This window comes from Xiphophorus maculatus, chromosome 2 (assembly GCF_002775205.1).
Source record: "Xiphophorus maculatus strain JP 163 A chromosome 2, X_maculatus-5.0-male, whole genome shotgun sequence".
NCBI classification, from domain to species: domain Eukaryota; kingdom Metazoa; phylum Chordata; class Actinopteri; order Cyprinodontiformes; family Poeciliidae; genus Xiphophorus; species Xiphophorus maculatus.
The window spans coordinates 2,545,480-2,573,473 of NC_036444.1; the positions used below are offsets into that span (position 1 = coordinate 2,545,480).

At 36.6% G+C, this 27,994-nt stretch overlaps 1 protein-coding gene across 1 annotated transcript; it reads left to right on the forward strand.

Moving 5' to 3' along the window:
- The first annotated feature begins 1,086 nt into the window (after positions 1-1,086).
- On the forward strand, positions 1,087-27,969 carry ranbp10 (RAN binding protein 10). The gene is made up of 15 exons (XM_023350671.1): positions 1,087-1,450; positions 8,160-8,271; positions 10,889-10,941; positions 15,971-16,138; positions 16,227-16,249; positions 16,961-17,145; positions 17,330-17,442; positions 17,509-17,617; positions 18,127-18,275; positions 18,353-18,560; positions 19,670-19,809; positions 20,385-20,533; positions 22,243-22,354; positions 23,469-23,623; positions 23,727-27,969. The coding sequence occupies exons 1-14, from the start codon at positions 1,249-1,251 to the stop codon at positions 23,597-23,599; spliced, it is 1,854 nt and encodes a 617-aa protein (XP_023206439.1). The 5' UTR covers positions 1,087-1,248; the 3' UTR covers positions 23,600-23,623; positions 23,727-27,969.
- Positions 27,970-27,994: the final 25 nt, after the last annotated feature.

The window sequence follows — 27,994 nt, forward strand, 5'->3', positions numbered from 1 at the left end:
ATATTTTTTCTTTAATATTTTAGATTCTAAACATTTTTTTGTGTAGTTATGTATATCATTTTCTTATTTACTCATTTTAATCCTTTATTATTATCAGAGGTGCGGAGTAACTAATTGCTTTTACTCAATTACGTTTACCTAAATAACTTTCTGGAAAAAAATAGTTTTAATAGTAGTTTACTACACCATACATTTTACTTGTGCTTGAGTAGTACAATATTGCTATATTACTCTTACTTGAGCAAAATTCCTGGACTCTACCCACTGTTAGTAATTTCACTGAATGATGAACAAACATATTTTAACCAAAAATGTACCAGATACAGACACAAACCAACAATTTATGTTAAAAGTGAGACTACATGTTTGAATGCAAGAGTTATTTTTTCTAGTTTTTATCTACTGAGCCTGCTGAGATATGTGTAATGTTTGATATTTTAAGGACTAATTAAAAAAATAAAATAAACACATATAAATTAGATAATTATGAAATAACAAATGTAGATGCAAAAACTCATTGTGTTTTCTGTACCTTTTTGACTTTCTCATAACTTTGTGCCTTTTGTCTGTCTGATGACGTTATTTTTAAAAATAAATGTTCTGAGTAGTTTTACCAAATATTTTTTTACTCTTGCTTGAGTAATTTCTTGAATGGCTATGACTTACTTTTTCTTAAGTAAAAATATGTTGAAGTACTAGTACTCTTACGTGAATGCAATTTTTGCCTACTTCTTCTCCTTATTATTATTATTAGTAGTAGCAATATCAATAAAATTATTAATATTATTATTATTATGCCACTTAAAAAAACCTGTAGTTCTAAGTGGACAATAATAACCACAACAGTATTAATAAAATAATAATAATAATAATAGTTATTATAATTATAATTATTATAATTATTATAATTATTATTATTATAATTATAATTATTATTATTTAAATTAAAACTACATTTCCTAGCATGCTTAGTGGAAGGTCCTGAATCACAGCCACACTAGCGGAACTTTGTAGTCCTTTCTAGACGTCGCAACAATAAAATAAACCTCGAGCTGAACTACATTACCCATAGTGCGTAGCTTCAGCACATTCAGTACATTCTGCTTATCCGGGGATGTCGCACCGCTGCTATTTTCTCCCTACAGTCCCTCTCACTATCAGCCCACAGCTCAAGCGGACTGACACGGGTCTCTGGCTGGAAACAGACCGAGAATAGGACGCCAACCGGAGGCCAAGAAGAAAAAAAACATGGCCGAACTCGGCGCAGGGAGCCTGCCGTTGGGAGAACCAGCTTTTAGCTACCAGCAGGAACAGGAGCTGAACGAGCGGCTGAAGCGGCTCTACCCGGCTGTGAACGAGGAAGAGACCCCTTTACCCCGATCCTGGAGCCCCAAGGATAAATACAGCTACATCGGGCTGTCACAGAACAACCTGCGGGTCCACTACAAAGGTTAGAGGGCTGCCTCATCCCGGATGGGTCTGACAGTTACAGCGGAGAGAGGTCTCAGCTGTAATCGGTCACTGTGTTGTTGCGGAGGGGGCTCAGAAACACACACACACACACACACACACACACACACACACACACACACACACACACACACACACACACACACACACACACACACACACACACACACACTCACTGTATGCGATTATGGTGACTCTATATATATGTGTGTGTGTAGTCCTGGTAAATCTAGCCTGAGCTGCCTCTTCTGTCCTTGCTTTGTTACTCAAACGAGCACAGGAATTCCCAAACGGGTGACAGCGAACTCGCTAACCCTGACAGTTGGTTTTATGAGCAACCAGATGAAATTAACACTCAGTACCACGTCATTCTTTGTTTATTTACCGTTCCCACTGCTGGAAACTGGCTGGCCATCTCACTGTGAGGAGTCACTCTTACAGAAGCATAACAAATGCTAGCACAAAGCAGCCTGTTAGTGCAGTGGTGTAGCAGCCCTGTGGCTAACACAGCCCCTGCCTGTTCTTTCTGGGTGTTATTCCTCTGAAAACAGAGCAGCTACAGGATGGAAACAAGCCAAACTTGTTGTCAGGCTCTAACAATGCGGCTCAGAGCTGCTTGGGTTTTAAACAAACAAAGCCGTTAAATAAACATTAAAGATAATGGCATTGTTGCGTTTTCTCGCGTGATTTCGTTCTGGAAGTGTTTTCCAGAAGTCTTGGCCTGGAATAAAGCTTTGCTGCTCCATGAAAACAGCCTCCAACTGTGGCAGAGAGGAGGCCTCTGCGCAGCACACCAGGCCAAGTGTACCGATCATGTCATAAATCTGGTGTATGGACAGCAGTCTGGCATTTTTAACAATAACACAGACTAAACGGTCCAGAAAACCCGTCACAGGTCTCCACAAGCTGTCATATGTATCCTAAATTATAACAAGATGATGTCTGTATTCTGTCCCCTTTGAATGAAAAGGGATGTACTTTTTTGTCAACATGCTTACAGTACTTTGAAAAAGTTCCTCCAATACTGCCTTTTGCATGGATGGAGCTAAATTGAGGCCATTAAGTCTGGGGAAAAAATGAATATATATATATATATAGTTTCATATTTTTCAGTGTTCAAACTTCTGGGCTTGTTTGCTGTGCACAAAACTTTGTCGATAGTCTACTAATATTGAAAAAACACAATTTCGCAATTCCTGTGTTTAAGTTAAATGAGAAACGTAATTAAAATCACATGTGAATATGTTTGTTCACTCAATAACTCATTAAAAAACATAAGGAAGTTGTGTTTTTTAACATCATCTTCCTACCACTTCCTGTCGTCTTTTTCATCTTTTCCACCAGTAGTAACATCCGGTTGATGATCACATGATTCGTGTGATGAGACAGTGTTTCCATTGCAGTTTTGTGAAATGCGTCCATTTTGATACAACCGGAAAAACCACCTCATCCTACCAGAATGTATAAAAACTTGTAGTTTTTCAAAATTGACGTGGTTCCATTGAGCAAATTTATTTTTGTTGTTCCAGTTTGTGCAATTTTACAGTTAGTTGAAATGCAGCTAGTGGGAACTGGAAATGTCTTGAAAAGGCTCTCAATATTCAATCAGGAATATTTTGCTGTAATTCCACAACACCCTGTGGTCTGAGGGCCCAATGCATACAAACAGGGCTGAAATTGTATGAAATTTAAAAATGGTTTTGAACTTTTTTCTTTTCAAGCTTGAAATCTTTTTTTTTCAATTTAGAAATTAGTTTTCAGTGTCAAATCTTCCTGTTTTCCAGTTCCAATTTAAAAAAACAAAACAATAATTTTGAACTTTTCCTAGTTCTTTAAAAAAAAGTATATTTTTTAAATATCTCAAAAAATGTAAAAAAAAATTTTTACAAATATTTCTCAGGTTCCAATCTTTCTACATGTAATTTGATGGCTTTTCTGGTCTTAGCCTGCTTTATGTTGTCAGAGAAAGTATATTAAAGAGAATCTATTTGATTCTGAGAGCTATCAGTAATTGAGCTTTGGTGTTGGCAATGATCTGTCACCCAAAACTGTGATTTATCACAGTTAAATCATGGCTGACAACATCTATGTTCACAACCTGGAAAGGTATTTAAATAAATCCTACCATCAGCCAATCACAGAGACATTGTTTTCATCCAATCAGGTTGAAAAAGATCCAGTCACAACCAGCAAATCAAAATACAGCAGCAAGTGGCAAAAATTGTAAAAACAAAATAGTTGCATTTAAGAAAAACACAGTAGATCATAACATACTTGAATTTAGTTGCATAAGAATATATAGCTACGTGTACAAATTGTGCTTATTTTGTGCATTTCTTGAGCTAATATGTCAGGTTGAAAAATATTTAATAATTTCTAGTGGATTTTTTGAGGTAGAGAGTCAAAATAACTCAAAAGCTCCGGTTTGGTTGCAACATTTGTTAGATTTTAAGCTGTTGCAGTTTTCTTTCACACTGCATTGTGTCAAACAAACCAAACCCTTTTAAAACCCTGTTCCCCTCCTTGCCTGTGGGGGCGCTGCACCAAGAATCACTGAAGGAAAAGACACAAAAACATTGAGCACAACTTCCTTCTTCAGCAAATGCAAATGTGAGATTTTAGCGGTGTAGTTTTTCTCTTTTGTCTTTGGTAAAAGACCACAAGCCATTTCTCCTGTTAGCGCTAGGCTAGCGTGTTTGTTTTGGTCGTATTTACCCAGAATGCCCTGTGCTGTAGTCCACTTCCTGTTTTTGGAGCGGTCCCTCGTCCACTTGGCGTTCAGATATATATTCGAACCGCACCAGAGTTCACATCAACCGACCTGAGACTGAGGTTTGTAGACCGACCAGAGTTTACTGTTTTGGTTCGGTCACACATTCACACCAACCCAAACAAAGCAGACTTTCTACGTAAACTAACTTTAGTTTGCTTAAATTCAGTCATTTATATATTCCATTGCCCAAATCAGGCCATTCCTTCTGAGGCATCAATTTGTTTAGTCTGTGGATGTATTTTAAAAAAATTATAATTTTAGTCCTTATTGTAAAATATAGACTGACTATAAGATTTTGTAGCTTAGTGAGAACAAATATTTATATAATTTCTTTTTTGTATCAATAAAAACTAATCCTGATGTACAGCTTCAGTCAGTTCTGTTGATCCTGGTTGCTCTTTGTAGAGGTCAAGAGAATATATATCTAACCTGCTTCCAAAAGCTTTTCTGAGAAATATCAGCTGTTGAAATGAAGAATTTCCCTGGCAGATGGCCCGATAGAACCCTCTGATCAATTAATGAATAATTAATGGGCCCACTGCTGATTAACTGAATAGATTGTGGTGCATCACCGTGTATTTTTATAGAATATAATGTGTCCTGAAGTATGTGCACATATCAAAGGGATCTGTGGGTAAAGATAAATCATGCCACTTCATGTTGGGCGTATGTAGGCCATTGAGTCTTTTTGTCTGCGAGGAGTGTAGAGATTAGGTGACACTGCACATTTGTTAATGGATGACACATAAATGAGTCTTTTTCTGGACTGTGCAGGATATTTTTTCTCCGCCTGGTTCCTCCAGCTCCTGCTCTGTTACCTCACCCTGGTGGTTTGGATGCTATTTTGACCGGTGTGCCAATTTTCTCCCTTCAAGGCCACACAAACTCTCTACCTAGACTCACTGTGCACAAGCATTCATGTTCAGTGGAAAGTCAAGAGGACATAACGATGTCTTAAAAACCAGTAATTATAACATAAAACAGACCTTTACTGTATGTCGGTGCTTAGCCACTCAGTGATTTATAAACTAACAGAAGAATTTCAAAGTTTATTCTCTGAGCAGCAGCGTTCTGGTTCAGCTGAAGCTGTCTAACGTTTTAGGCAGACCTGTCAAGACACTGTTTCAGTAATCACTGCAACAGTCTTTTAATTCTGGAAATGTTCTTCAGGTGATAGAAGGCCGACTTTGTAACTGTCTTTATGTGTCTCTGAATGTTCAGACCCAAATTTCAGGCCGTTGTGTTGCGGCAGGACTACTTGATGTCGTATTCCTGTACATATATTTTGTTTTTGTGTCATGGGACTTTTCTGTCAGTTTGAGTCATAGTCAAGGCGGTTGAGGCTAGCGCTAATTAGCTGCTAATTCACTGTTGCAAGCTAGCTAGCGAGCTAGCTTTCTTGCTTGTGCCATGAGTAAATGCAAATCTGTTGCCACTGGTTCACTTCCCTTGCCAATCCAACATGGTGCATTCTGGGTAAAAAATAAAACCCTTTAAACTTGGCACTATAGATGAACGATATGAACATGTCTCAATTTTGACTTTATAAAACTTGCAGATACGTTGTCCCAAACATGGCATCCAATCAACCAATAAAGGTGTTGCAATGGCCCAGTCAAAGTCCGGAACTCAGCACTGGAACTTAAGAGAGCTGATTGATGATTGATAACTTCAGACAGAAATGCTCCTTCAAACAGATAAATAAATAATTACGCAGGAATTGTGGTTCATCTCTTTCGGTTAAGATATTATTCTGATTTCATGATACATGCAAAAATTACACAGCCAAGAACCACAAACGCCTCATAAAATCTTCCCTTCTTATGTTTCATTCTGTTGACCTACTGTATCAGGGATGAAATGAGAGTTGGCAGATTGCTGCAGGTTGCAGCAGTCAGTAGGGGTTGGAAAAAAGCTTGTGGCAGCAGTTGTGTTGCAATCTGCTGCTGCGTATTTACAGCATTGAGCATCATCACCCTAATGCAGCTTTTTTTTTAACTTGGCCTAGTAACTTAGTGGGTCCCCAGAGCTCAAAACCCATTAAACAAGATAAAGATGAGATGAACATAGTGGGAAGTTATCCTGGAGCGTCTGAACATCCCTGGTACTGACGCTGATGATCTATGGTTTGGTTCACATGATGATGGGTTCAAGCAAGAACACATGAGTGAAATTTAGCCTCTGCTAACCCAGTTTTTCTTTCTAGACTGCAACTATTTAACTCCTCACATCCATCCATTACATGATGTCTAGATCCGCTGGCTGATTCACACAATGTCCGCAAAAGGAGAACAGTTCACCCTTCTCAACAATCTGGGAATCTGTGAAAAGTTGTTAGGATGTTATTCTCACTTTAAGAGATAAAATAAACAAGTAAAATGACAGTTGTTCTATTTTCCATTTAGTTGCATTATAATTCTGCACATTAATAGCTGACCAATAATTGTCTTCTTGGAGAGAAATGGCAAGTTTACCCTGTTGAGGGTGATATATTATGCTGTAACATGTTATGTCATTGACAGATGGAGGGTAAGAACATGGTTGAATTTAGCGTGTTAGCATTAGCTTCTGCTAAGCACCATGTTGGTATCACACTTTAGCGTTATCAGATCTGATGTTTGATTAGTTTGTTAGGCTTAGTGCAACTAGCTTTTTAGTTAAGAGCTCCCACCACTGCATTATTTCCTCCATGGCAAAAAGTTTGGACACCCCTCCTCTATGGGAATCACCTGGTTGGACCTAAAATCATATTTTCTTTCTATCAAACTGGGATATATTTTGGTGTTGTTCATGGAGTCAGCTAAAACAAATAGGACCAGCTTAAAACTTTAAACGCAACCTTGTGTGATTTTTATGTTCCCGTCCATATCAGGGTTATATTTTCTGTCACTTTGTAAATGTCTCCTCTGATGCCTTCATGAGGACGTTATTCGCTCCTCTGCTGCTCAGGCAGAGGGCAACACTCCATCATGTTGTACTTTTTCTTATTGAGCTGATAGATTTTGCTCTTTCACCCAGCTGGTAGCCAAAGATAGAACCTCAGGCGCGAACACAGATATTCTAGTAAGCATGATGTTGTTTCAGAGTTTAACCTCTTGAACTCTGACCTTTGGTGAAAGAGCGGACGTTTCTGATGCACCTAGAGTTGTTTGTTGTAGTTATTTCTCCAACATAATGGGCTCTGGTAGCAGAGAGGAAGCTCATTATTTCACAGTTTGACTCCTCATCATGTTTTCCAGCATCTGAATTTTAAAAAACAAACTTTGCCATTTTGTTTCATCCGAGCTGCTGCGACAAGATGTGTCGGCGTCCTATAAATAGACCAGATGGATATTGGTGCAAATATAGGATTGAACATTCATCGGCTAACACACCATGCGAACATGCCTGGGCATGCTACTCACATGCACAGGCATGTTCTAATAACACACTTTAGTTTAAGAGGTCATGGAACAGGCAGTCTGGTTTGAAAAGATTTGACACATTTACAGTTTAAAATGTTTTGATTATTTGCATATTAAACTGTTGACTCATTAATGCTTTTTTACATTATTTAAAATAATTTTTACAGTGTAAATTATTTCCTTTTAACCCATTGACACAAAACTTGTAGTTATTCCTTGTTTAATTATTTGTTCCTTCAATTGAGCCAGACTTTATTATAATAATTTGTTTATCTTGATTAGTTGTTGTGGAAGTCCTGAAAAACGATAAGAAAAACATCATGCCTGAGTGTCAGCTTTAGATCAGGTGTAAATGGAAGCATCATGATTAAAGCTAAGGTGGAACATTTTTATATAAACAGAATGATACTTATTTTTCCCCTGCTTATTGATTTCATTGTGAATAATCATATTTTTTTGCCTTCCAAAAAGTGTTTCTGCGTATTGCTAATAATTGTTTTTGTGTTTTGCAGGCCATGGAAAGAACCATAAGGATGCAGCGTCAGTGCGAGCCACTCACCCGATCCCTGCCGCCTGCGGGATTTACTACTTCGAAGTGAAGATTGTCAGTAAAGGTCGAGACGGGTAAGCAGAAACAAACAAACTTCTGTTCTGAGTTACCACTGGATGGTTCCTGTTGTGGAGGAATTTTTTTACAGATCAAATAAAGACGGTGGTCGTCTTCACTTTATCTGATATATTGATGAGTATATTAATCAATGCTACAGCTGGTTTTAATCAAAGGCAGGATAAGGGAGGAGCTTGGTCATGTGACGGTGAGAGAAGCAATCACAGCGTTGTGGTGATTTATTTATGGTTATCCAAACGTTATTAAAATATCAGTATTAGTAAATATCATTGGACATTGATATCAGCCTGAATTTTTAGATCGGTGCATCTTTAGTTTTTACACTTCAACTCTGCTTTTTTCACTGCTGATACTGTGATGACTGAGTGTTCACAAATGTGTCCTCCAATAATTTTTTTATGAAAGAATATTAGGGCCACATTAAGAAAATAATTAAATTAAGAGAATAAGGTTATAATATTATGAGAAAAAGTAATAGTATTGCAAGAAAAAAGTTGTGCAAGAATAAAGTCATAATGTTACGAGAATAAAGTCATGAAATAGTAAGTCAAAATAATATGAGAATTAAATTACAACACTTGAATAAACTCATAATACCAGAGTAAAGTTGAAATAATACGAGAATAAAGTCGTAATGGTATGAAAAAAAGGCAAAATATGACGAGAATAAACTCATATTAGAAGATACAAGTCATAACAATGCGAGAAAGAAATTGTCATAAGAGAAAAAGTGGTCATACTAAGAGAAAAAAAAAGTCACAATAAAACGATAAAAAATTGTAGTAATATGAGAAAAAAGTTGTAATACGAGAAAAAAATGTACGGCTTTATTCTCGTAATTTAAAAAAAAAGATCTTAGTCTAGCCGTAGCTATCCACCATATTTCTTTTCCAGCTTTAAAACAGCAGCAACAATAACAAAAGCCAGTCCCTGCAGTTTGGTGGGTTCATTGTCTCTGCTTGTCGTTTTAGCAGAAATTTAACCTTTACATCATCTACAGTTGAAGCGAAAATAGGACAACCCAAAAGTTGGCAGATTTAGCCGTAATCTCTTCCTCATCAAATCCGACAGGACAAATCTGTCACTGGAGAGTCCATGTTAACTAAAAATCCAAAGCTTCTTCCCAACAGAACCAGAATCATCATAATGTGGAGGCTGACCCAGTTATGTACGGAGAACAACGCACATCTGGGTCAGCTGGGCAGGAGGCCGGTCTACGCTGCAGACACATAATGAAATATTTAATATTTGTGGGTTTTAGGCCTGTTGCTCTTTCCAAAAAGGAAAAACTGTTGCCTTTTTGTAAAAATAATCCTTATCTCTCTGAACTGTTCAAATAGTGATGATCAGTACAGAATGAAACAGTATATTTGTTTTTAAACCATGTTTATTCCCTATGTTTGTATAGTCAGACATTTTCTCCCCTTGAATTCCTGTTTTCAGTTTTTAAAGTTAAAGACCGATGGGATGCAATTAAATTTGTACTCGAGTTTAATGCTGTGTATGTAATTAATTAACATTTTAATCAACAAAATAAGTATTTTGTAACATTTAAAAACTATTTTTGTTTCTAAATTATTGAATAAATTGGCATATGAGTTGAACGACCTACATATTTGTTTATTCTGTTATTCAGGTTCTTCAATCATCGTCATTCATGTGTTTTTTGGGCAGCAGCTATATTGCCCCCCTACAACAGAGTATTAGGGCCAGGCTAAAAGCTGGCCCTAATTTATTATTAAAAATAAATAAATTATGAGAATAAATTCATAATATTATATGAATAAAGTCCTATTAATATGAAAAAGTGTTATTACATGAATAAAGTCTTAATAATACAAGGAAAAAGTTGTACAATAAAAGAAGGGTTAGGGGGTTAAGCTTCTAATGTGACATAAAAGTAGCATTATGAGAATAAAGTAGTAACAATATGAGGATAATCGTCATAATATTAGGAGAATAAAGTAGTAATTTTATGATACCTCTGACACAAAAAACCTGTTACCTGTAAATTAAATATTATCGCTGGTAACATTCTACTTTTATTCTACAAATATTTAGATTTTATTTTCATGGTATTATTACTTTATCTGTAATAAAAAAACTGCTTCCACAGCTGCTTGTGTTAAATAAGAAGTCATCACAGAGCTAATATTCTGTGTACAGATTGTTGAATTTACCACAACATGGATTTTGACTTTCTGAGTTTATCTGAAGTCATCCTCCACCCTCCTTTGGTTCTGCAGATTCATTGACTCAGTTGCAGAACAAACCTTCGTCTTCATGCAGATATTTATGTCAGGAAGTGATGACCTCAGAGTGTGCCAGATGCAACGCAGTCTGTGGCTGGTTTCACTGAGCAAAGAGCTTTCCCCAGGTCCTGCTGTGAGAACGCCAACAGACGCTTTTAAAGGTGTCTCCGCTGCGAACGCCGTCACTTTTCATGTTCGTTGTTTCTCATGGAGGCAGCAAATACGAGCAGTCCAAAGACGTCACTGCTCAACGTTCCTGCTGAATCTTTTCTGAAATGTTTCCCGGTTAAAATGCGGCAGGAACAAGCTGCTCTGGGTCTGTACGCTGATGAATTAGTAAAATCTCTCTTCCTGTTTTCAGGTACATGGGCATCGGTCTGTCTGCACAGGGAGTCAACATGAACAGACTGCCTGGTGAGTAACTCCTGAATTATGATCACTAGGCCTGTCACAATAAGCAATAAATCAATTAATTGCATGAAAAATTAAAATGAACTCAAAAATTTCCATTTGCATGATTTATTGTTTTTTCTTTCTCTTTTTCTACCAAAACTGGATGATAAAAGTCTTCGGTCCTTATTTTGAAGGATAATTTTGTTTCCATAGACTTCATTACTAGTTTTATTTGTTGTTTCTGTTGTTTTGTTTATTTGTTTTGGATATTTAAAATGTCTTGAAGTTCCAGTGGGAAATGTTTGTTAGAATATAAAGTTTAATGTCTTCTTGCATTATTATACCACTATATTACTTGAAAATGGTCTCAAAAAGACAATATTATTGTTTATTGCAATAACTTCTGGGACAATTTATCGTCCAACAAAATTTATTATCATAACAGGCCTAGTTAGAACAAATGTATTGATGAAAGATAAACCCGAAGGTTATGTTCCACAAACTTGCTGCATGATTTCATAATCTCATTGTCTCAGCATATTATGGGCTCTCTGGGTCTGAGCCAGGATTTCAGCCACTTTGGCAAGAAAAACATCCTCTGCTTTTGTTCCTTTCTGCTCCCTCACATTACGCCATAATTACAAACAGAGTTTGTCCCTGAAATCTTTTAATTACTTATTGGGCTGTGACTTCATCAGCTCAGATTACAATTGAGCATTGTAGCCCAGACTTGTGGCGAACTCTGGGAAGGTTTTGAGCTAAAATAAAGCTGTTTTCTCCAGAGAGGTAGCAGAGCCTATAAAATGTATAAAAAAGAAAAAAAAACACTGAGAAGATCAAATTCTGGATGACTCTAAAAATTAGACGTCAGCGGTGGATAAAGTGGTCTAACAGCAACGGAGAGAACATGTCAGGGCAAGTCACCATCAGCAGAGGTCACATGGATGATGTGGACTCCAGTGTGACTTCATACCGGTCTGATTATACACAAACTTTTCCTCTAACTGCTTGGAAAATTTTACTTTTGGTAGAAATGACTTTAAGGCCCAAATGTGAGCAACCGGCCAGTCAAATAAATTAGTTTGGTAAAATCAGTAAAGTCAGAAAGGGACCAAATTAAATAAATATATTATTAAATTGTTAATTAAATGCACCATGAAATAAATGTTTAGTTAAATGTTTAAATAATTTATGTAAGCAGGATTTTTAAAGCTTGAAGATCAGTGTAAGCCCCGTCCTTTGACTTTATGAGTTTGAGAGCTACATGTATGGAAGGCCAAAAGGGACAACACTTGATATATTTTTACAAAATCATTAATTAATTAAATGTACCATGAAATAAATAAATGCTTAAATAATTTATTTAGACATGATTTTCAAAGAATTGAGGCTAAACTAGTGGAGTTCAGCAGATCAATGTTAGCCCCGCCCCTCGACTGTGATTGGTGGATTTTACAAATTAAATTATTTCCTGGTGACGCTGCAGTTATGGAGGTCAAAAGGGATCAAATTAACCAACTACATAATTAAATCATTAATTGAATGTACCATAAGATAAATAAGCATTCAATTAGTTCAATAATTTATTTAAGCATGATTTTCAGAGAATTGAAACTAACTGGAGTTCAGCGGATCCAGTTTTGGCCCCGGCCCTTGACTTTTATGTTTCAGTTTGACAGATAAAATTATTTCACAGTGATGAAATATGTATTTAGGCCCAAAAGGGACAAAATTAATCAAATAATTATAATATAATTAAAGACAATTAAATTTACTACAAAATAATGATTATGAGAAATGTGCTTCATTTATCAAACTGACTCAACAAGAGGTGCCAAACTCTAGAAGAAAAAAACTAGATTTGCTTAGTTTCTTCTTCCACGCAGTTGATTTTATTAAACGCATCATAAACAACGACATAAAACATCTGAGGGGAAAAATGTCCATCTAATAAATCTGATCGGTTTGATCTACGACTGCCGTTTGTTTCCCACCGCTGACCTCTGTGTGTGATGCTGCTGTGGAGGCCTGCCCATTTCATTAGCATGTTGGAGCAGTGAGCCTGGCTTTAGAGGCAATATCCCTGTCAGCAGATTAATCTAATACCTCACACACACACACACACACAGAGAGAGAGAGAGAGACAGTGGTGTATTCACATAAGGACACACATGGGGAGACGAAGGACAATATGTACCGAAGCTTAAAGGAAAACACCGCTGCACAATGGGGATGTGAACACAAACAGGTTAAAACTTCACTGCATTTTCACAGGTTCATATTTGCACATATTCAAGTATGCAGCTAAAATCTGCCCTGTCCAGTGACCTACTTTCCCTAACCCTGCTTCGCTTTTTGTCAACAACGTGCCCACAGCAGCTGAGGTGGAGCGCCGACCGCTCCGCCGATGGCTTTGAGCTCGAGTTCGCTCAGGAGGAAGGAGAATTCCTGCAAAACTCGATTTGGAGCCAAACTTTACGCAGAGAGGGGAGCCTGATGTGTTGGCAGACCGAATAGTTTCCTCGTGCTGCGCAGAAATCAGACCCGCTTGTCCCGACAACAACGAACCAGTCTGAGTGTTTCATCAGACTACTCTGGATGAAAATAACTTTCTGGTTTAACTAAAAAAGTTTAATTTCAGGTGGAGATGTGTGTTGGTATTATTTATTCATTCAGCCATCAATTAAGTACAAGTCTAAGTCTAATTATTCTTGGTACTTTAAAAATGCAGCATTTTTCATAATTGTGGGAATATTTTACTATCTTTCAGTTCTGATTTGTGGCTCAACAATTCAATTCAAAATCGATTTTTGATTCAAAACAAAGAAAGGGAGAAAGAAAGACTTTTAACACTTATTTTTCAAGCATGCATTTCGATTAATCATTCATTTTGACAAGTTATCGATTAATCGCATAAAAATTTCTGTAGATTATTCATTAAACTTCTTAAGCCTTTTTTGTACAAAAATAGGAATAGATAAAAAAATGGAAATAAATAAACTGATTTCTTAAAAAATTAAACATTTTATTGCGTCTTATTTTCAAGTTAAAGCAAAAATAAAAAACCCCCAACACTTTATTTTTTATTGAACATGCATTATTACTAGGGAAAATAACGATTATTTTAGTAATTCATTAATTGATTATTCTTATGATTAATTTGAACAAGGTGAATATAAAAATGCCAAACATATTGACAGAAAAAGGTTATTATTTTATCTTAAATGCAAAACTTATATTTTTTGCATTTAATAGTTCTGGCTTAATTTTCAGCAAGTGACTTTTATTTCCGTCTTCAGTTAACAATTAATCAATTACTAAATCAGTTGACTTTTATTTCAATAATTGATTCACCACGATTAATCCGATTAATCATGTCGAGCATTAATTAAGATATCAATATTTTACACCCTAATAAACTTGAACATAAACAGAGTTTAAAACTACACAAACCACAGAACACATAGAAACACAGCAGAGAGAAAAACTCTCAGGTTATTCACTGAAAAGACAGAAATTCAGCTTTTACTCTATTTTTAATCATCAAAGTGAACACTGTGTCAACTTCTCCCCCGGAAACATTGTTTATCTTACTTTTTCTGCTTATTTGAAGAAAAGATTTTGCTTTCATATCATAAAATTTAACAATTTCCACTTTGCAGATTCTTTTTTTGTCTAGACTGCATCAAATATAAAAGCCTCTTCAGTCCACAATTTTAAAAATCATCAAACAAAATAAACAATGATGAAAGTCGCTTACATTCAAGAAACAAATGAAAAGTTGTTTCTATTTTCTGACAAATAGGACATAATTCAGTTGCATCTTTTTTAATCTTGGGCACAAAACTGTTAATACTCACTCTTTCCAAACAGCATCTATCCTTCCACGAAACTTTCCCTTATTCAACCCTTGAACAGATATTTTATACAATATTTATCATTCAACACATAAAAATCTAAATTTTAAGTAAAGAAAGATAAAAAAAAAACAGAGCCAAAAGAACAGAAAGAGTGGAAAAGAACAAGAGCAAAAAATAGATAAAAAATGGTATTAAAAAAAGAGATCAAAAGAAGAGAGATCAAAAGGAATAAAAAAAGATCTAAGGAAAGAAACAAAAAGCTGAAATTTTTTTTAGAAAAGAGTGAAAAGAGTAAGAATGGGAGAAAAAGAAAAAACGTGAAAAAATCACCAGCAAAAGGGCAAAAAGGAGAGCAAAAAAGAACAAGAGTGAAAAATCAATTGGTTCTGGTTCTGGTTCATGGTTCTGGTTCTGGTTCATGGTTCTTTTTTCTGGTTCTGGTTTTTAGTTCTGGCTCTGGTTCTGGTTCATGTTATTCCTGTCAGCAGCGACACCAGTTTTTTTTCCGCCCCCCTGCTGGCCATCCAGTGAACTGCAGGCTGGTAGAGAGAGTTTGTGTGAAATTTTGATAAAAATCTGGGTTGATGAGTAACCGCCTCCTCACTCCTCCTCCTCCTCACTCCTCCTCCTCCTCACTCCTCCTCCTCCTCACTCCTCCTCCTCCTCACTCCTCTTCCTTCTCACTCCTCCTCCTCCTCACTCCTCCTCCTCCTCACTCCTCCTCCTCCTCACTCCTCCTCCTCCTCACTCCTCTTCCTTCTCACTCCTCCTCCTCACTCCTCCTCCTTCTCACTCCTCCTCCTCCTCACTCCTCTTCCTTCTCACTCCTCCTCCTCCTCACTCCTCTTCCTTCTCACTCCTCCTCCTCACTCCTCCTCCTCTTCACTCCTCTTCCTTCTCACTCCTCCTCCTCTTCACTCTTCTTCCTCCTCACTCCTCTTCCTCCTCACTCCTCCTCCTCTTCACTCCTCTTCCTTCACTCCTCCTCCTCTTCACTCTTCTTCCTCTTCACTCCTCTTCCTCCTCACTCCTCCTCCTCACTCCTCCTCCTCTTCACTCTTCTTCCTCTTCACTCTTCTTCCTCTTCACTCCTCTTCCTCCTCACTCCTCTTCCTCCTCTGCCTCCTCTTCCTCCTGCTGTTGGGATCCAAAATGTAAAATCTGATCCTCGTCTTCCTCCTCTTCTTCAGGATGGGACAAGCACTCGTACGGTTACCACGGTGACGACGGCCACTCGTTCTGCTCCTCCGGGACGGGCCAGCCGTACGGGCCGACGTTCACCACAGGCGATGTGATTGGCTGCTGCGTCAACCTCATCAACAACACCTGCTTCTACACCAAGAACGGCATCAGCCTAGGTTTGTCGCTCGCTTGGCGCGGCGGCGGCAGCGGCGGCTTGGTGCCATTTCCGAGTTTCTCACCGATTCCTCTGCTTTGTTCCCGCAGGTGTTGCCTTCACGGACCTTCCTGTGAGTATCACAGCCAATCAGCTCCCGCCAGGCTCTTCTTCTCTGGTTTGATGTTGCAGGAATTTAATATAAAGAATCCATGAATGCAAGATTCCTAAAAGCTGGAGAAATACGGATTTCACTCCTTCAGTTTCTTTCTTTGTTTCACTCTTTCTCTCTTTTTTCTCCTCTTTCTTGTACTTTTATTTGCTGTTTTTTCTTTCGGTCTTTCATTTTTTCATTCACTTTTTCCTCTTTTGTACTTTTCCTTTGTTTTTGTTTTCTTTCTGTATTTCTTTTGAATTTCTTTCACTCTTGCTCTCTTTCTCTTTGACTTTTTCCTCTTTCTTTTGCTTAATTTCTTTTTTCTTTTGTTACCAGAAACTTATGCTTTTTTCTTTTGCTCTTTCATTCTTATGTTGTTTTACTTTCTTTCTTCACTCATTTCATTCTATTTCTTTTCACTATATTATTTTTGCTTTTTATTTCTTTCTCTACCCTTTGTCTTTCTTCTTTTGCTGTTTTTCTCTTTCACTCTTTGGTTCTCTCTTTTTTAATTCATTCTTCTTTCTTCTTTTGCTCTTTTTTGCTCTCTTTCAATCTTTCTCTGTCTTATTATTGTTCTTTCTTTGTTTGTTTTATTCTTTCTATCTTTCTATCTTCCTTTCTTTCTTTGCAGTTTATTATTTTATTTATCTGATAAAGTCTGATTGCTGTCTGAATCTCTCCCAGCCCAACCTGTACCCCACCGTGGGGCTCCAGACGCCCGGAGAGATCGTCGACGCTAACTTTGGCCAGCAGCCGTTCGTCTTCGACATCGAGGACTACATGAGCGAGTGGCGGGCAAAGATCCACGGGATGATCACCAGCTTCCCGATCGGCGAGCGGCTGGGGGAGTGGCAAGCCGTCCTGCAGAAGTAAGAAAATCACCTAAAATTAGTTTCATCCTGTTTTTTTTAGACGTGTTTCAATGTGATGTCCCTGCTGGAGGACAAAAAACTGCTAGCCAACGATGACTATTGGTTGTTTAGCGTTTTCGTGTTAGCAGACAATGGTGCTCTGTTTTGTAAACCAAAGCGTATTTTCCTCTGCTGTGTTCAGCATGGTGTCCAGCTACCTGGTGCATCATGGGTATTGTGCGACTGCAACAGCGTTTGCCAGAGCCACAGAGACCACGATACAGGAGGACCAGACGTCTATAAAGAACAGGCAGAGTGAGTGAATCGTCCAGCGTGAGCCTCCATCTCGGTTCCTGTGTGAACATCAGCTCTGTTCTGCAGGAATACAGAAGCTGGTTCTGGCGGGTCGGGTCGGCGAAGCCATCGACGCCACCCAGCAGCTCTACCCAGGTCTGCTGGAACGCAACCCCAACCTGCTCTTCATGTTGAAGTAAGTCCGCTCCCAGCTGCAGCTACGGCAGGAAAATAAAATCTCAGATTTCCGATTTTAATCGCTTTTTTTCGATTCACTTTCTTTTGAAAAAAGAAATTACAGATGACAGAAAATCTTTTCCAAAAGTTCCTTTTATTGCAATTATCCCTTGTATAAGATTAAAGCTTTATTCTCGTATTATTTTGACTTTATTGTCATACGACTGTATTCCTCTTATACTATGACTCTATTCTTGTAATAAAATCATAGTATTAGTAGTTTTCCTATTATTCCATCGTAGCGTTGAACTGAATTCAAAGTCCAGATAAAAGAAGCAGTAAAACAAGATGGCTGCCCTGAGTGTGCTGACATCACTCTGAACTATAGAAACCCAAGGAGTGCATTGGTGAACCCCCCCCCGATTTTTCATAAATTAAATCTTCATCATCCAAAACTTAGATTAATCAATAAAATCAATTTATAAAATCCCAGTACAACCAGTAACCCCAGTTCACGCTGCCCTGCAGGTGTCGGCAGTTTGTGGAAATGGTGAACGGGACGGACAGCGAGGTTCGCTGCCTGACGGTTCGCTCCCCAAAATCCCAGGACAGTTACCCCGGCTCCCCCAACCTCAGCCCGCGGCACGCCGCCAGCGGCACGCACGTCCACAGTGGAGGTACAAAAACACACACACTCACACACACACTCACAGGGCGCTGAGAGAACCAGGTGTGTGTTTCTGCATCCCAACAGGAGCGGAAAGCCCCACCTGCAGTAACGGTGTCGCCCCGCCCAACAAGGCGAAGGTTCATGGCGGCAGCAGCATCAAGTACCCGAGCGCCTCCTCCTCCACCTCCTCATCCAGTTCCTCCTCCCCTTCCTCCATAAACTACTCTGAGTCCAACTCCTCCGACTCCACCAAGAGCCAGCCGCACAGCGCCAACAGCAACCAGGAAACCAGGTAGCAAGACGTTTAAAACTCCTGTGGACATAAAATGTCAGATTTTCGATTTTTGTTCATATTTAAAAAATCTTTTCCTAACGAAAACCTTGGAGAACACACCTGTTTGATGTCTCAACTTCTTCATCCATCCATCCATCCATCCATCCATCCATCCATCCATCCATCCATCCATCTTCTTCTGCTTATCCGGGGTCGGGTCGCGGGGGTAGCAGCTTCAGAAGGGAGGCCCAGACTTCCCTCTCCCCGGCCACTTCTTCTAGCTCTTCCGGGGGAATCCCGAGGCGTTCCTTCTTCAAATCCAACAAAATTGTTGTCAAATATTTGTGCTACATTTATGCAGCAAAAATGTTTGTTATGATTTTAAAGATACTAGTAAATATTTCCACAGGTCATGAAAGGTCTTCAAATCAGACAAATTTGGTGCTAATCAACTTGGCTGCGTTTATACAGCAACATTTTTTGTTTGTGCTGCTTTTCCTTTGAAGATATTAATGAAAGTTTAAAGGTCAAAATGTCCATCAACGCCAAGCCCACATTATTCAACTCAGACAAAATTGGTGTCAAATAATTGTGCTGCTTTTGTGCAAAAACTGTTAGATCCACTGTCAGATTATTTCACTTATAACAATTTTTCCCATGTTCTAAGTGAAATAATCTACCAGTGGAACTAGAACTTTTTCATCAATATTAAGGAATTATTGACTCAACAAGCTCCTGGTTCTTGCTGTAAAGTTACTTCTAAGTTAGTTTTGTCTTATTTCAAGTTTACCAAGAGATTTGCAGTAGAAACTAGAGGAAAATTACTTGGTCAGATTTTGCTTTTTTGCAGTGTATGTTCCTTGCTGTTTGTTGTTTCATATTTTTGTCATGGAAAACACTTTGGATCGCTGAAGTTGTTCTACACAGATAAACTTGACTTAAAAAATATCCTTTAATAGATATTCATTCAAAATTAAACATTGCTTTGTGAATATAATCAGGGTATTTGTTACTCGACTGAGTCTTAGAGCCTCTAAATGGTTTAGTGGAATGAGTCTTCCAGTTAATTCCTGTCGTCTTTAACAAACTGGTTGTTTTAACCCCGGATTTGTTTGCGTTTGTGCCAGCGACAGCGAGATGGAGATCGAGGCGGAGCATTACACCAACGGCGTGGTGGACGGCTCGTCGGCGCGGATCATGAACGGCACGTACCGACATGAAGAGATCCTGCAGCCCGACGACAACAGCATCTGCAATGGGGTCACAGGTCAAACCACGCCTCCTCATGGCATCCTGGGTGTTTTCTGCTGCAGGCATATGTAGTGCTTCAAGGCTGGAACGGTTTAAACAATTATCAACTAATTTAGTAATCGATTAATCATTGACTGGAGTAGACAAACAAAAAAATCAGTTGTTAAGCCCTTAATACTGCTGTTATATGTTGAATCATTCAAACTTAAACACCCAAGTTAAAATGATAGAAACTTGTCGTCATTGTTTTTTGGTTTTGTTTTGTTTTCACTGTAATATTTGCAAAGTCTAACAATTTTGCCTTTTGTGGTTTTATCCATGTAGTGTCACCTCACTCTTTGATAGATTCAAATATAAAAACTGAAAAACAATAGCAGTTAATCAAAATCAAGATTTATAGTAGAAATAATAAACCTAAAGTAAAAGGATCTATTAAAAATACAAAAAACTAATGAAAAATCTGCAGAATGTGCCGATTATTTATTTTGTTGTTGTTTTAAATCTGATTGATTGATTATTCATCGGAATGAGTCATTTATCATTCAACTGATAAATGAACGGATTACTGAAATCATTGCATGTCGCCTGCAGACGAGGGCCGCAGGAGCAGCAAGCAGCTGTGTGGGGGGAACCAGGCGGCCACAGAGAGGATGATCCAGTTCGGACGGGAGCTGCAGGCGCTCAGCGAACAGCTGTGCCACGACTACGGCACCAACACCACGCACAAGAAGATGTTACAGGTAACCCACCTGCAGGAACTCACCTTTACCTTTTTTACTGACAAAAAAATATCATCACAACACATATCCCACATTTTCTGCTTTTTCTTGTGTGTTTTTTTTTTTTTACCTAAATCATCAAAATGTTTTAGGAAAGTGACAATATGTAATTTCAAAATTAGTCTATTTTTTTTACTTCACAAATAGTCGCTAGGATAAAAAAAAAATACATGTAAATATTTACAAAATAACAGAATATGTTTTGTGTGTCACAGAAAAGGTAAAATGGATAAATAAATATAAATCAGTTACCAAGTGTAAATAAAAATACTTAAATACATAAATGAAACAAACGGCTGTAGTTAAATAGAACATGTCTTCTTAGTGTGATACAGCCAAAAAAAATAATATCACAATATATTTTTTAAATACCCCAATAATGATATTCAATATTTTTTGCTTTTCTAAATATTTTATTTGGCCAAACAAATATGTAACTTCAAAACAAAAGATTTTTTAGCTTGTCCCATCCTTTTAGCTTTCCTTTAACTTTTCCTTTCGCTAGAATATAACAAAAACGTATATAAATATATGTAAAATCACATTATAGGTTTATTTAACAGGTCTGCATGTAAATGTATCTATGGATAAATAAATGTAAATGTATTTAAATATATTTGTAGCTAAATGAATTGAAACGCACACTAATTTTGGCCAATAAAAACAATTTAAAATCAGTTACCATGTGTAAATAAAATACTTAAATATACAAATGACTCAAACTGCTGTGTCTCAGTAAAACATTAGTTTTACAAGATGTTAAAAAGTGTTTCCCCTTCATGTTTTTTGAGGACTCAAAGAAGTGATTTTGAAGGTTTTTAAACAAGTTGATTAATGAAATGAGCTAAATAAAGAATAAACTGCTCAGTCATACAGGAATAATGGAGTCAAAGTGAACCAAGTCTCATCGTGGTGTTATGACTTGTTTTCACCACTAGGGGTCTCTGCTGACCCTGAAACAAAACGATAAAATCACGTAAAACATGAAAACGTCTATTTAAAAAAAATTCATATTACATCCTGCAAAATGAACTAAAATTGCTTTTTATATTTTTTATGGTTAAAAGAATAATTTAATCAAATTCTGTCAACAAATTGTATGAAATATGTAAATGGTGTAGGATTTATTTTTCTTTATTTCTTAAAGAGCTGTCTCTGTTGCTATAAAGTGATATAGTACTCTGAAAGCAAAATGTTTGAGGTTCAGACGATGGAGAGGAAAGGAGAGAAAACAACCAATAAATAAAAACGACACCAGATTTACTTCTAATAATAAATAAAGTTAATCTAATAAAATTTTTCTTTAGTCTTTTTGATTAAATAAAACTTCCGATAAACAAAAAAATGACAGTTTCCTCCTAGAAGTACAGTTTGGAAATGCAACTAAAAGAAAAAAAATATTGGACTTTAAAATCTTTCACGATGAGAGCTGATTGGCTGCTGGTCTAATTGAAGGAGCCAATCAGGAGACAGGAGGCAAACGTTGGTTTAATGAGGAAATGGAACTGAATAAATCTGCCTGATGCCACCTGCAGACCAATTCAGCCGCTGTGATCGATCGCCTCTCTTTCTGTGTGTGTGTGTGTGTGGGTGTGTGTGTGTGTGTGTGTGTGTGTGTGTGTGTGTGTGTGTGTGTGTGTGTGCGTGCGTGTGTGTGTGTGTGTGTGTAGGATGCATTCAGCCTGCTGGCGTACTCGGACCCCTGGAACTGCCCGGTGGGCCAGCAGTTGGACCCCACGCAGAGAGAGTCGCTCTGCTCCGCTCTCAACAGCGCCATTCTGGGTAAACAATCAATTTCAATTCACACCAGTTTGATTTTTATCACCAGTTATGATGCAGCTGAATGTTTATTTTTCTTTTTTATAAAATTATTCTGAGTTTACTTTTATTTATTTTACAATTTCTCAACATTTTAAATAAAATGTGTAAAGATAACTTTTATCCTTGTGCCTTTTAATTGGATCTTCTTTTTTAAAATTAGAACAAAAAAAAAAGAAAGACCTTTTGTAAATTATTTTTCTTAAATTGTATTCAATTAAATTAATTGAAAATAAAATGAGCCAATACTTTAATTATTAGTAATGTTAGTGCTTGTTTAGTTTTTTTATAGAAATATTATGAATTTATTGTTATTTTTATTTGAATTATGAATAACAATTACTCTAATGATGGTAGTAGTTGTAATACTATTATTATTATTATTTTATTATTATTGTTGTTGTTGTTACTGAATAATATTAAGTAGTAGTAATAAGTATCTTATTTAGTCATATAGTAATTTAATATGAAATACTATTAATGTTACTAATATAATAATAACATCATAATATTTATTATTATTAATGTTATAGCAATAATAATATATATTGTTATAATTATTATTATTTTATTATTGTAATATAACTGTTCTAATAAAATAATAGTAATGATAAAAATCTTAGTAATAGTCAAGATAGTATTAATAATTGTGTTATTCACTTTTATTCATTATATTATCAATGATAATGATTACTTTCATTATTACTTCTGTTATATTTTGAGTTATTTAGATATAAACACAAAAATTAAGATTAAATAAAATAAATTTTCATCACTGTTTTTTATTTTAGTTTTCAGTCTATTATGTTTGCAGTCTAATATTTTTTTGTTTTTGTTTACTCTAATATTTTAATATTTGAAAGAAAAATTAAAACTTAAAAACAAAATCCATCAAAATCAAAATGCATAGTAAAAATAAACTTAACTGTTACATTTTTAAGCTGAAAAGGAAAAATAATAAATTTATCAAATAAGCAGATATTAATTGAATAAATAAAATCTACTGTTTATTAACTTATTTTCAGTTTCTGACCGTAGCAGCTCAGAAAACGTTTAATAAACAAAACTTCCCGTCCAGAATCCCAGAACCTCCCCAAGCAGCCGCCGCTGATGCTGGCGCTGGGCCAAGCCACCGAGTGCGTCCAGCTCATGGCCCGGGTCCGGTCCGGTTCCTGCTCCTTCGCCAGGATAGACAACTTTTTGCACTAGCCCCGCCCCCCCCGACCCGGTCAGGTGAGCAGAACCTCTGGAGACAAACCAACATAAAAACAGGAAAATCCAGCCTGGATCCGCTCCAGACCTCACCTGTACTTTACCTGGATCTGTCTGTCGTCAGGTAACTGCTGAGCAGCACTGAGATGTCCAGCTGGTCGTTGCCATGGCGACGAAGAGGCGAGCATGCGTCTGATTGGATCAGAGAAGAGAAGGGAAGGAGGCTTCCTATTTAATTTAGTATTATCAGATTTAATAAATGTGTGACACTATTTAAATATTATTATTATTATTATTATTATTCAGTTTATTTAGCCGTTTTTTTTTTAGTTTTTTTTTTTTTAGTATTTTTGTCAGTTTGTTGTGCTCATCCTGGAAAAACTAGTCATATTCCCCCCTTTTTTATTTTGTTATTATTATTGTTATTTTCTTTTGCTGTAATTTCTGTCGTCGATTTTGTTGTTTCTGTTCTCCCGGATCTTTCTGAACCAGAACCAGAACCCATAAGAACCAGAAATAATTCAACCCAAACCGGACGAGCTTTAAATGCTGAGCAGCGTAAAAATGAGCTTTTAGCGATTTATTTCAAATGGATTTTACTGCAAACAGCGATAATGTTTAGAAACATGAATTTAACAAAGTAAAACAATTTAATTAACATTGGGTCGAAATTATTCATACAGGCTTTAATTATTCATACAGGCTTTAATTAACGAATAAATCAGCTAATTTCAGCTTTTTTAGCAACTCAAACCTCAAAAATATGTTTTTTTCTGCCGTTGTGTTTTTTTAAGCCTCTTTTTTTATGAAGTTTCTTCTTTTAATCATAACCCAAACATTTCCAGGCCCCACAGTATGATGCTTCCCCCTCCTTTTGTCTCATTTATCGCAGTAAGAAGCGGTAAAATGTAAATTATTTTATTTTAATTTATGGAAAATACCAATACTAACTCAGCCCAGCAGAGGAAGAAATTGATTTTTCTTTCCATAAAGTTTTTAAAAAAATTTTTTTTATAAAATTGAAAGATTCAGTGAAAGTCTGGCTACTTTCTAAATCTTCTTTTGGACATTTAAAGTTTTAAATCTTGTTTTTAAAAATCACTGCAGTTGCTTTGTTGCATTTTCATCTCGGAAAATGTTAATAAATCATCAAAAACAAGAAATAAATGCATCATAAATAACTAAATTACGCTTTTTAAGCAAATTAAAACTCAATCACATTTTTTTTTGCAATCATGATTTTTTTAGAGCCTCTTTTTGATAAAAAATTATTCTTTTAATTATAATTGAAACATTTCCAGGCCCCGCAGCATGATGCTTCCTCCTCCTTGCTTCTTTTTAATCCAGTTACTGCAGTGAAACCGCTCAGTTTTTGTCTCATTTGAACTAAAAATAACTTTTTCCCTGGAGTTCTCATACCGGCGGCGTTTTTACATTTAAAATGTAAATTATTTAGTTAAATGAAACAACGTTGCAGAGGGAAAAATGGCGTTTTAATATCTAAAAATTTGTTTTTTCTTTTCAAAAAGTTATAACAATCAAAGATTCAAGTAAAGCCTGGCACATTTCTAAGTCTTCTTCAAAAAAATCACAGCAGTTGCTTTATTGTATTATTATTTTGAGTTATTTTTCAACTTCTGACGTTTAATAAAATAGTCTGTGAAACTTTCCCATTCGCCTTGTTAGCAGGAGAAATTATTCCCCACAAGTTAGAAATAAGAAAGCATTAAACCCTGGTTGTTGTTTCTGATTAAAGTTAATGTAATATTCCTGAAAACTTTCCCAGAGAAACAGGAAAAAGAACATCAGCCGTGTTCAGAAAACATAATTGAAGGTCCTCTGCGGCGGCGATCACTAACCGGGAGCAGAGAGGTGTCGCAGCCTTAATTTCACTGTAACAAGCGCCGCGCCGGCCAATCAGAGAGGTGGTTGCAGGTGGCGGCGCCGATCCCCGCTGCACCTGCGACACCTGCCCTCGGGGTCGAGTCCTACTCTATTATCAGCATAAAGAAAATCAGTATCAAAGGCCGGCTAACAAGCACAGTGTGCGCACGTCGGAAAGTCGAGTTTCATTACCGCAGGCTTCGCTTTCCCCCCTCCACACTCTGACCCGCTGTGTGCTCCTGCAGTCGCAGCTAGAGCTTCAAATAAAGAGGTGAAATCATGTGACAAACAGGGAAGCCTGTAATTTTAAGGTGCACTTTGTGATGATTAAACCGCAGCCTTTCTTTCACCAGCCTTTTGTTCCAGAGTTCGGCTCGATTTCTGTGCAATAAGATGAAAGTTTTCCTCCTCTGCGCGTTCGCTAACAAGATTTCCCTCCACTTCCTGTTTCAAAGTCAACAAAGCAGAGAGATAATCCAGATTACGTTGGTTTGTGAGTTTAAATTCACCTCCAGTTTGAGCTTTTTTGGATCTCCTGAAGTGGCGTTCAGTGGAGTAGCTATTAGCAGTCAGTACCTTACTTAATCAATCTGAATTTGATAAAATAACAATGTTGATGCAAACGGAGACCCTTGTTGTACCTCATTTTAGCTTTATTATACAGCAGGTTTATTATATTAGCAGGTGATAATCCTCTATATTTAATAAATTATTTTGTTTACATTTGTAATATCGACATTTTTTGCTCAGGGTCACAAAATTGGCAAATTTAAACTACTGGGGTGCCACAAAATTAATTCAATTAAAGATTCAAAAATTTATTTATTGTGATTTTTTAATCCATCTTGAATAAATCAAAGCAAAGAGATAATCCAGATTAACCTGCACATTCTTCATTTAAGTTATTTTTGAGCTTAAATTCATCTCAAGTTTGAGCTTAGTTGGATCTTCAGAAGTGGGGTTGAGCAGAGTAGCTTTTAGTAGTCAGTACCTTACTTAAAACGATCTGAGATTTTGCAAAATAACATGTTAATGCAGTTGGACGCCGTGTTTGAAGATTATTTTAGCTTTATTATGCGAAATTAGTGGGTGATAACCTTCTATAATGAGTTAAATTGTTGGTTCTACATTAATGGTTTCCAATGTTTGACCCCAACTTTTTAAATTTCTGGCAACCCACAAAATTCATTAAATGAAAGATCAAAAATTAGGTTGTGATTTTTAGTCTTGATATAATTAACGATCCAGAGCATAAAAAGAGCTTCAGACTTTCTTTTAGTTGCATTACTAAAAGAAAAATAGACAATTATCCATCCATTGTTTTGTATTTTGTCGGCCATATTTTCACCATTCCTGACTTGTGATAGGGGACCGGACAAAATCATTTCAAGTGTCACTAATGGCCCATGGGCCACACTTTGGACACCCGTGGTTTACATTGTCTCAGACCTTTTGGTATCTTATTATTGCTTTGGAAAGTGAAGAAAATTCTCAACCCAACACTTCCTGTCACAGGTGCCAAAACACTGACGAAAATTGTGCTAATTTTCAACACATTTGTGCTGCAAGTAGAAAATCAGTTGAACATAAAATCAATTAGGAATTATTTTCAGGTATTTCAAACTCCATGTCTATTATAGCTTCATAAGGAATACCAAACAGCAAAAAGTCTAAATTTCTCCAATAAAAACTACAAAATATGTCTTTTAGATGCAATATTTGGTGTGTGTGAAATATGCATCAACAGGCTTTTTCTCTGGATTATAGCTAAACTCTTTCTAAAGCATTACTGTGCAGTTATTTTGATTCTGGCCTTTAAAAACGAGGATATCAGAGGGTGATAATCCTATAATTTTACATCAGTCTGAAGCCAAAGACTGTTAGCTTTCCTCTGGAGTTGAGCGAAAAATCAATTAATCCATCAAAATTTTGAAAATCTTTGGAATTTACTGCAGTAATAATCCAGATTAGAGAACCTCACTTCAAAGATCCAAAGTAATCCGTTATGTTAGGCTTCCTTAAATGTTCAAGTAGGTGATAAAACACAAAAATGTGATTTCAGCCTCTCATCTGTTCCTGTTTTTATTTAAAAGCAAAGCATGAAGTTCACTATGACTTCCTCAGTTTGACCTCTGACCTCTGTCCTACCCTCCATGCTCAAACTGATCTGGCCATGCAGTCGAGCGATGCACAAATGACTTCTACCTTCATTTTATTTTGTTTTTATTTCTTGGGGGGAGACTTTTGAGTTTTACCTAAATATATAAAAAACGTAAAAAAATTTAAAAATGAAAAAAAAGAAAAAAACATTGTGAAATGAGTTATTATCTACTTAGCATGACTTTAAAAACTTTAAAACAATAAAAAAAGGAAAAATGATAATTGTAAAAAAAAGTATTGGAAACATGTTTAAAGATAAATATTGTACTCTGTTTAATTTTGACAGAATTATTTTTATTAAAATACATCCATATGCATATGAATCGTGTCCTGTTTTTATTTGCTGCA

Excerpts from the sequence above, each read along its gene's own strand:
- ranbp10 (XM_023350671.1), top strand. The coding sequence starts at position 1,249 with ATGGCCGAACTCGGCGCAGGGAGCCTGCCGTTGGGAGAACCAGCTTTT. Across the intron at positions 16,139-16,226 it reads CAAGAACGGCATCAGCCTAG|GTGTTGCCTTCACGGACCTT; the intron begins GTTTGTCGCTCG and ends TTGTTCCCGCAG. Across the intron at positions 18,561-19,669 it reads AACAGCAACCAGGAAACCAG|CGACAGCGAGATGGAGATCG; the intron begins GTAGCAAGACGT and ends CGTTTGTGCCAG.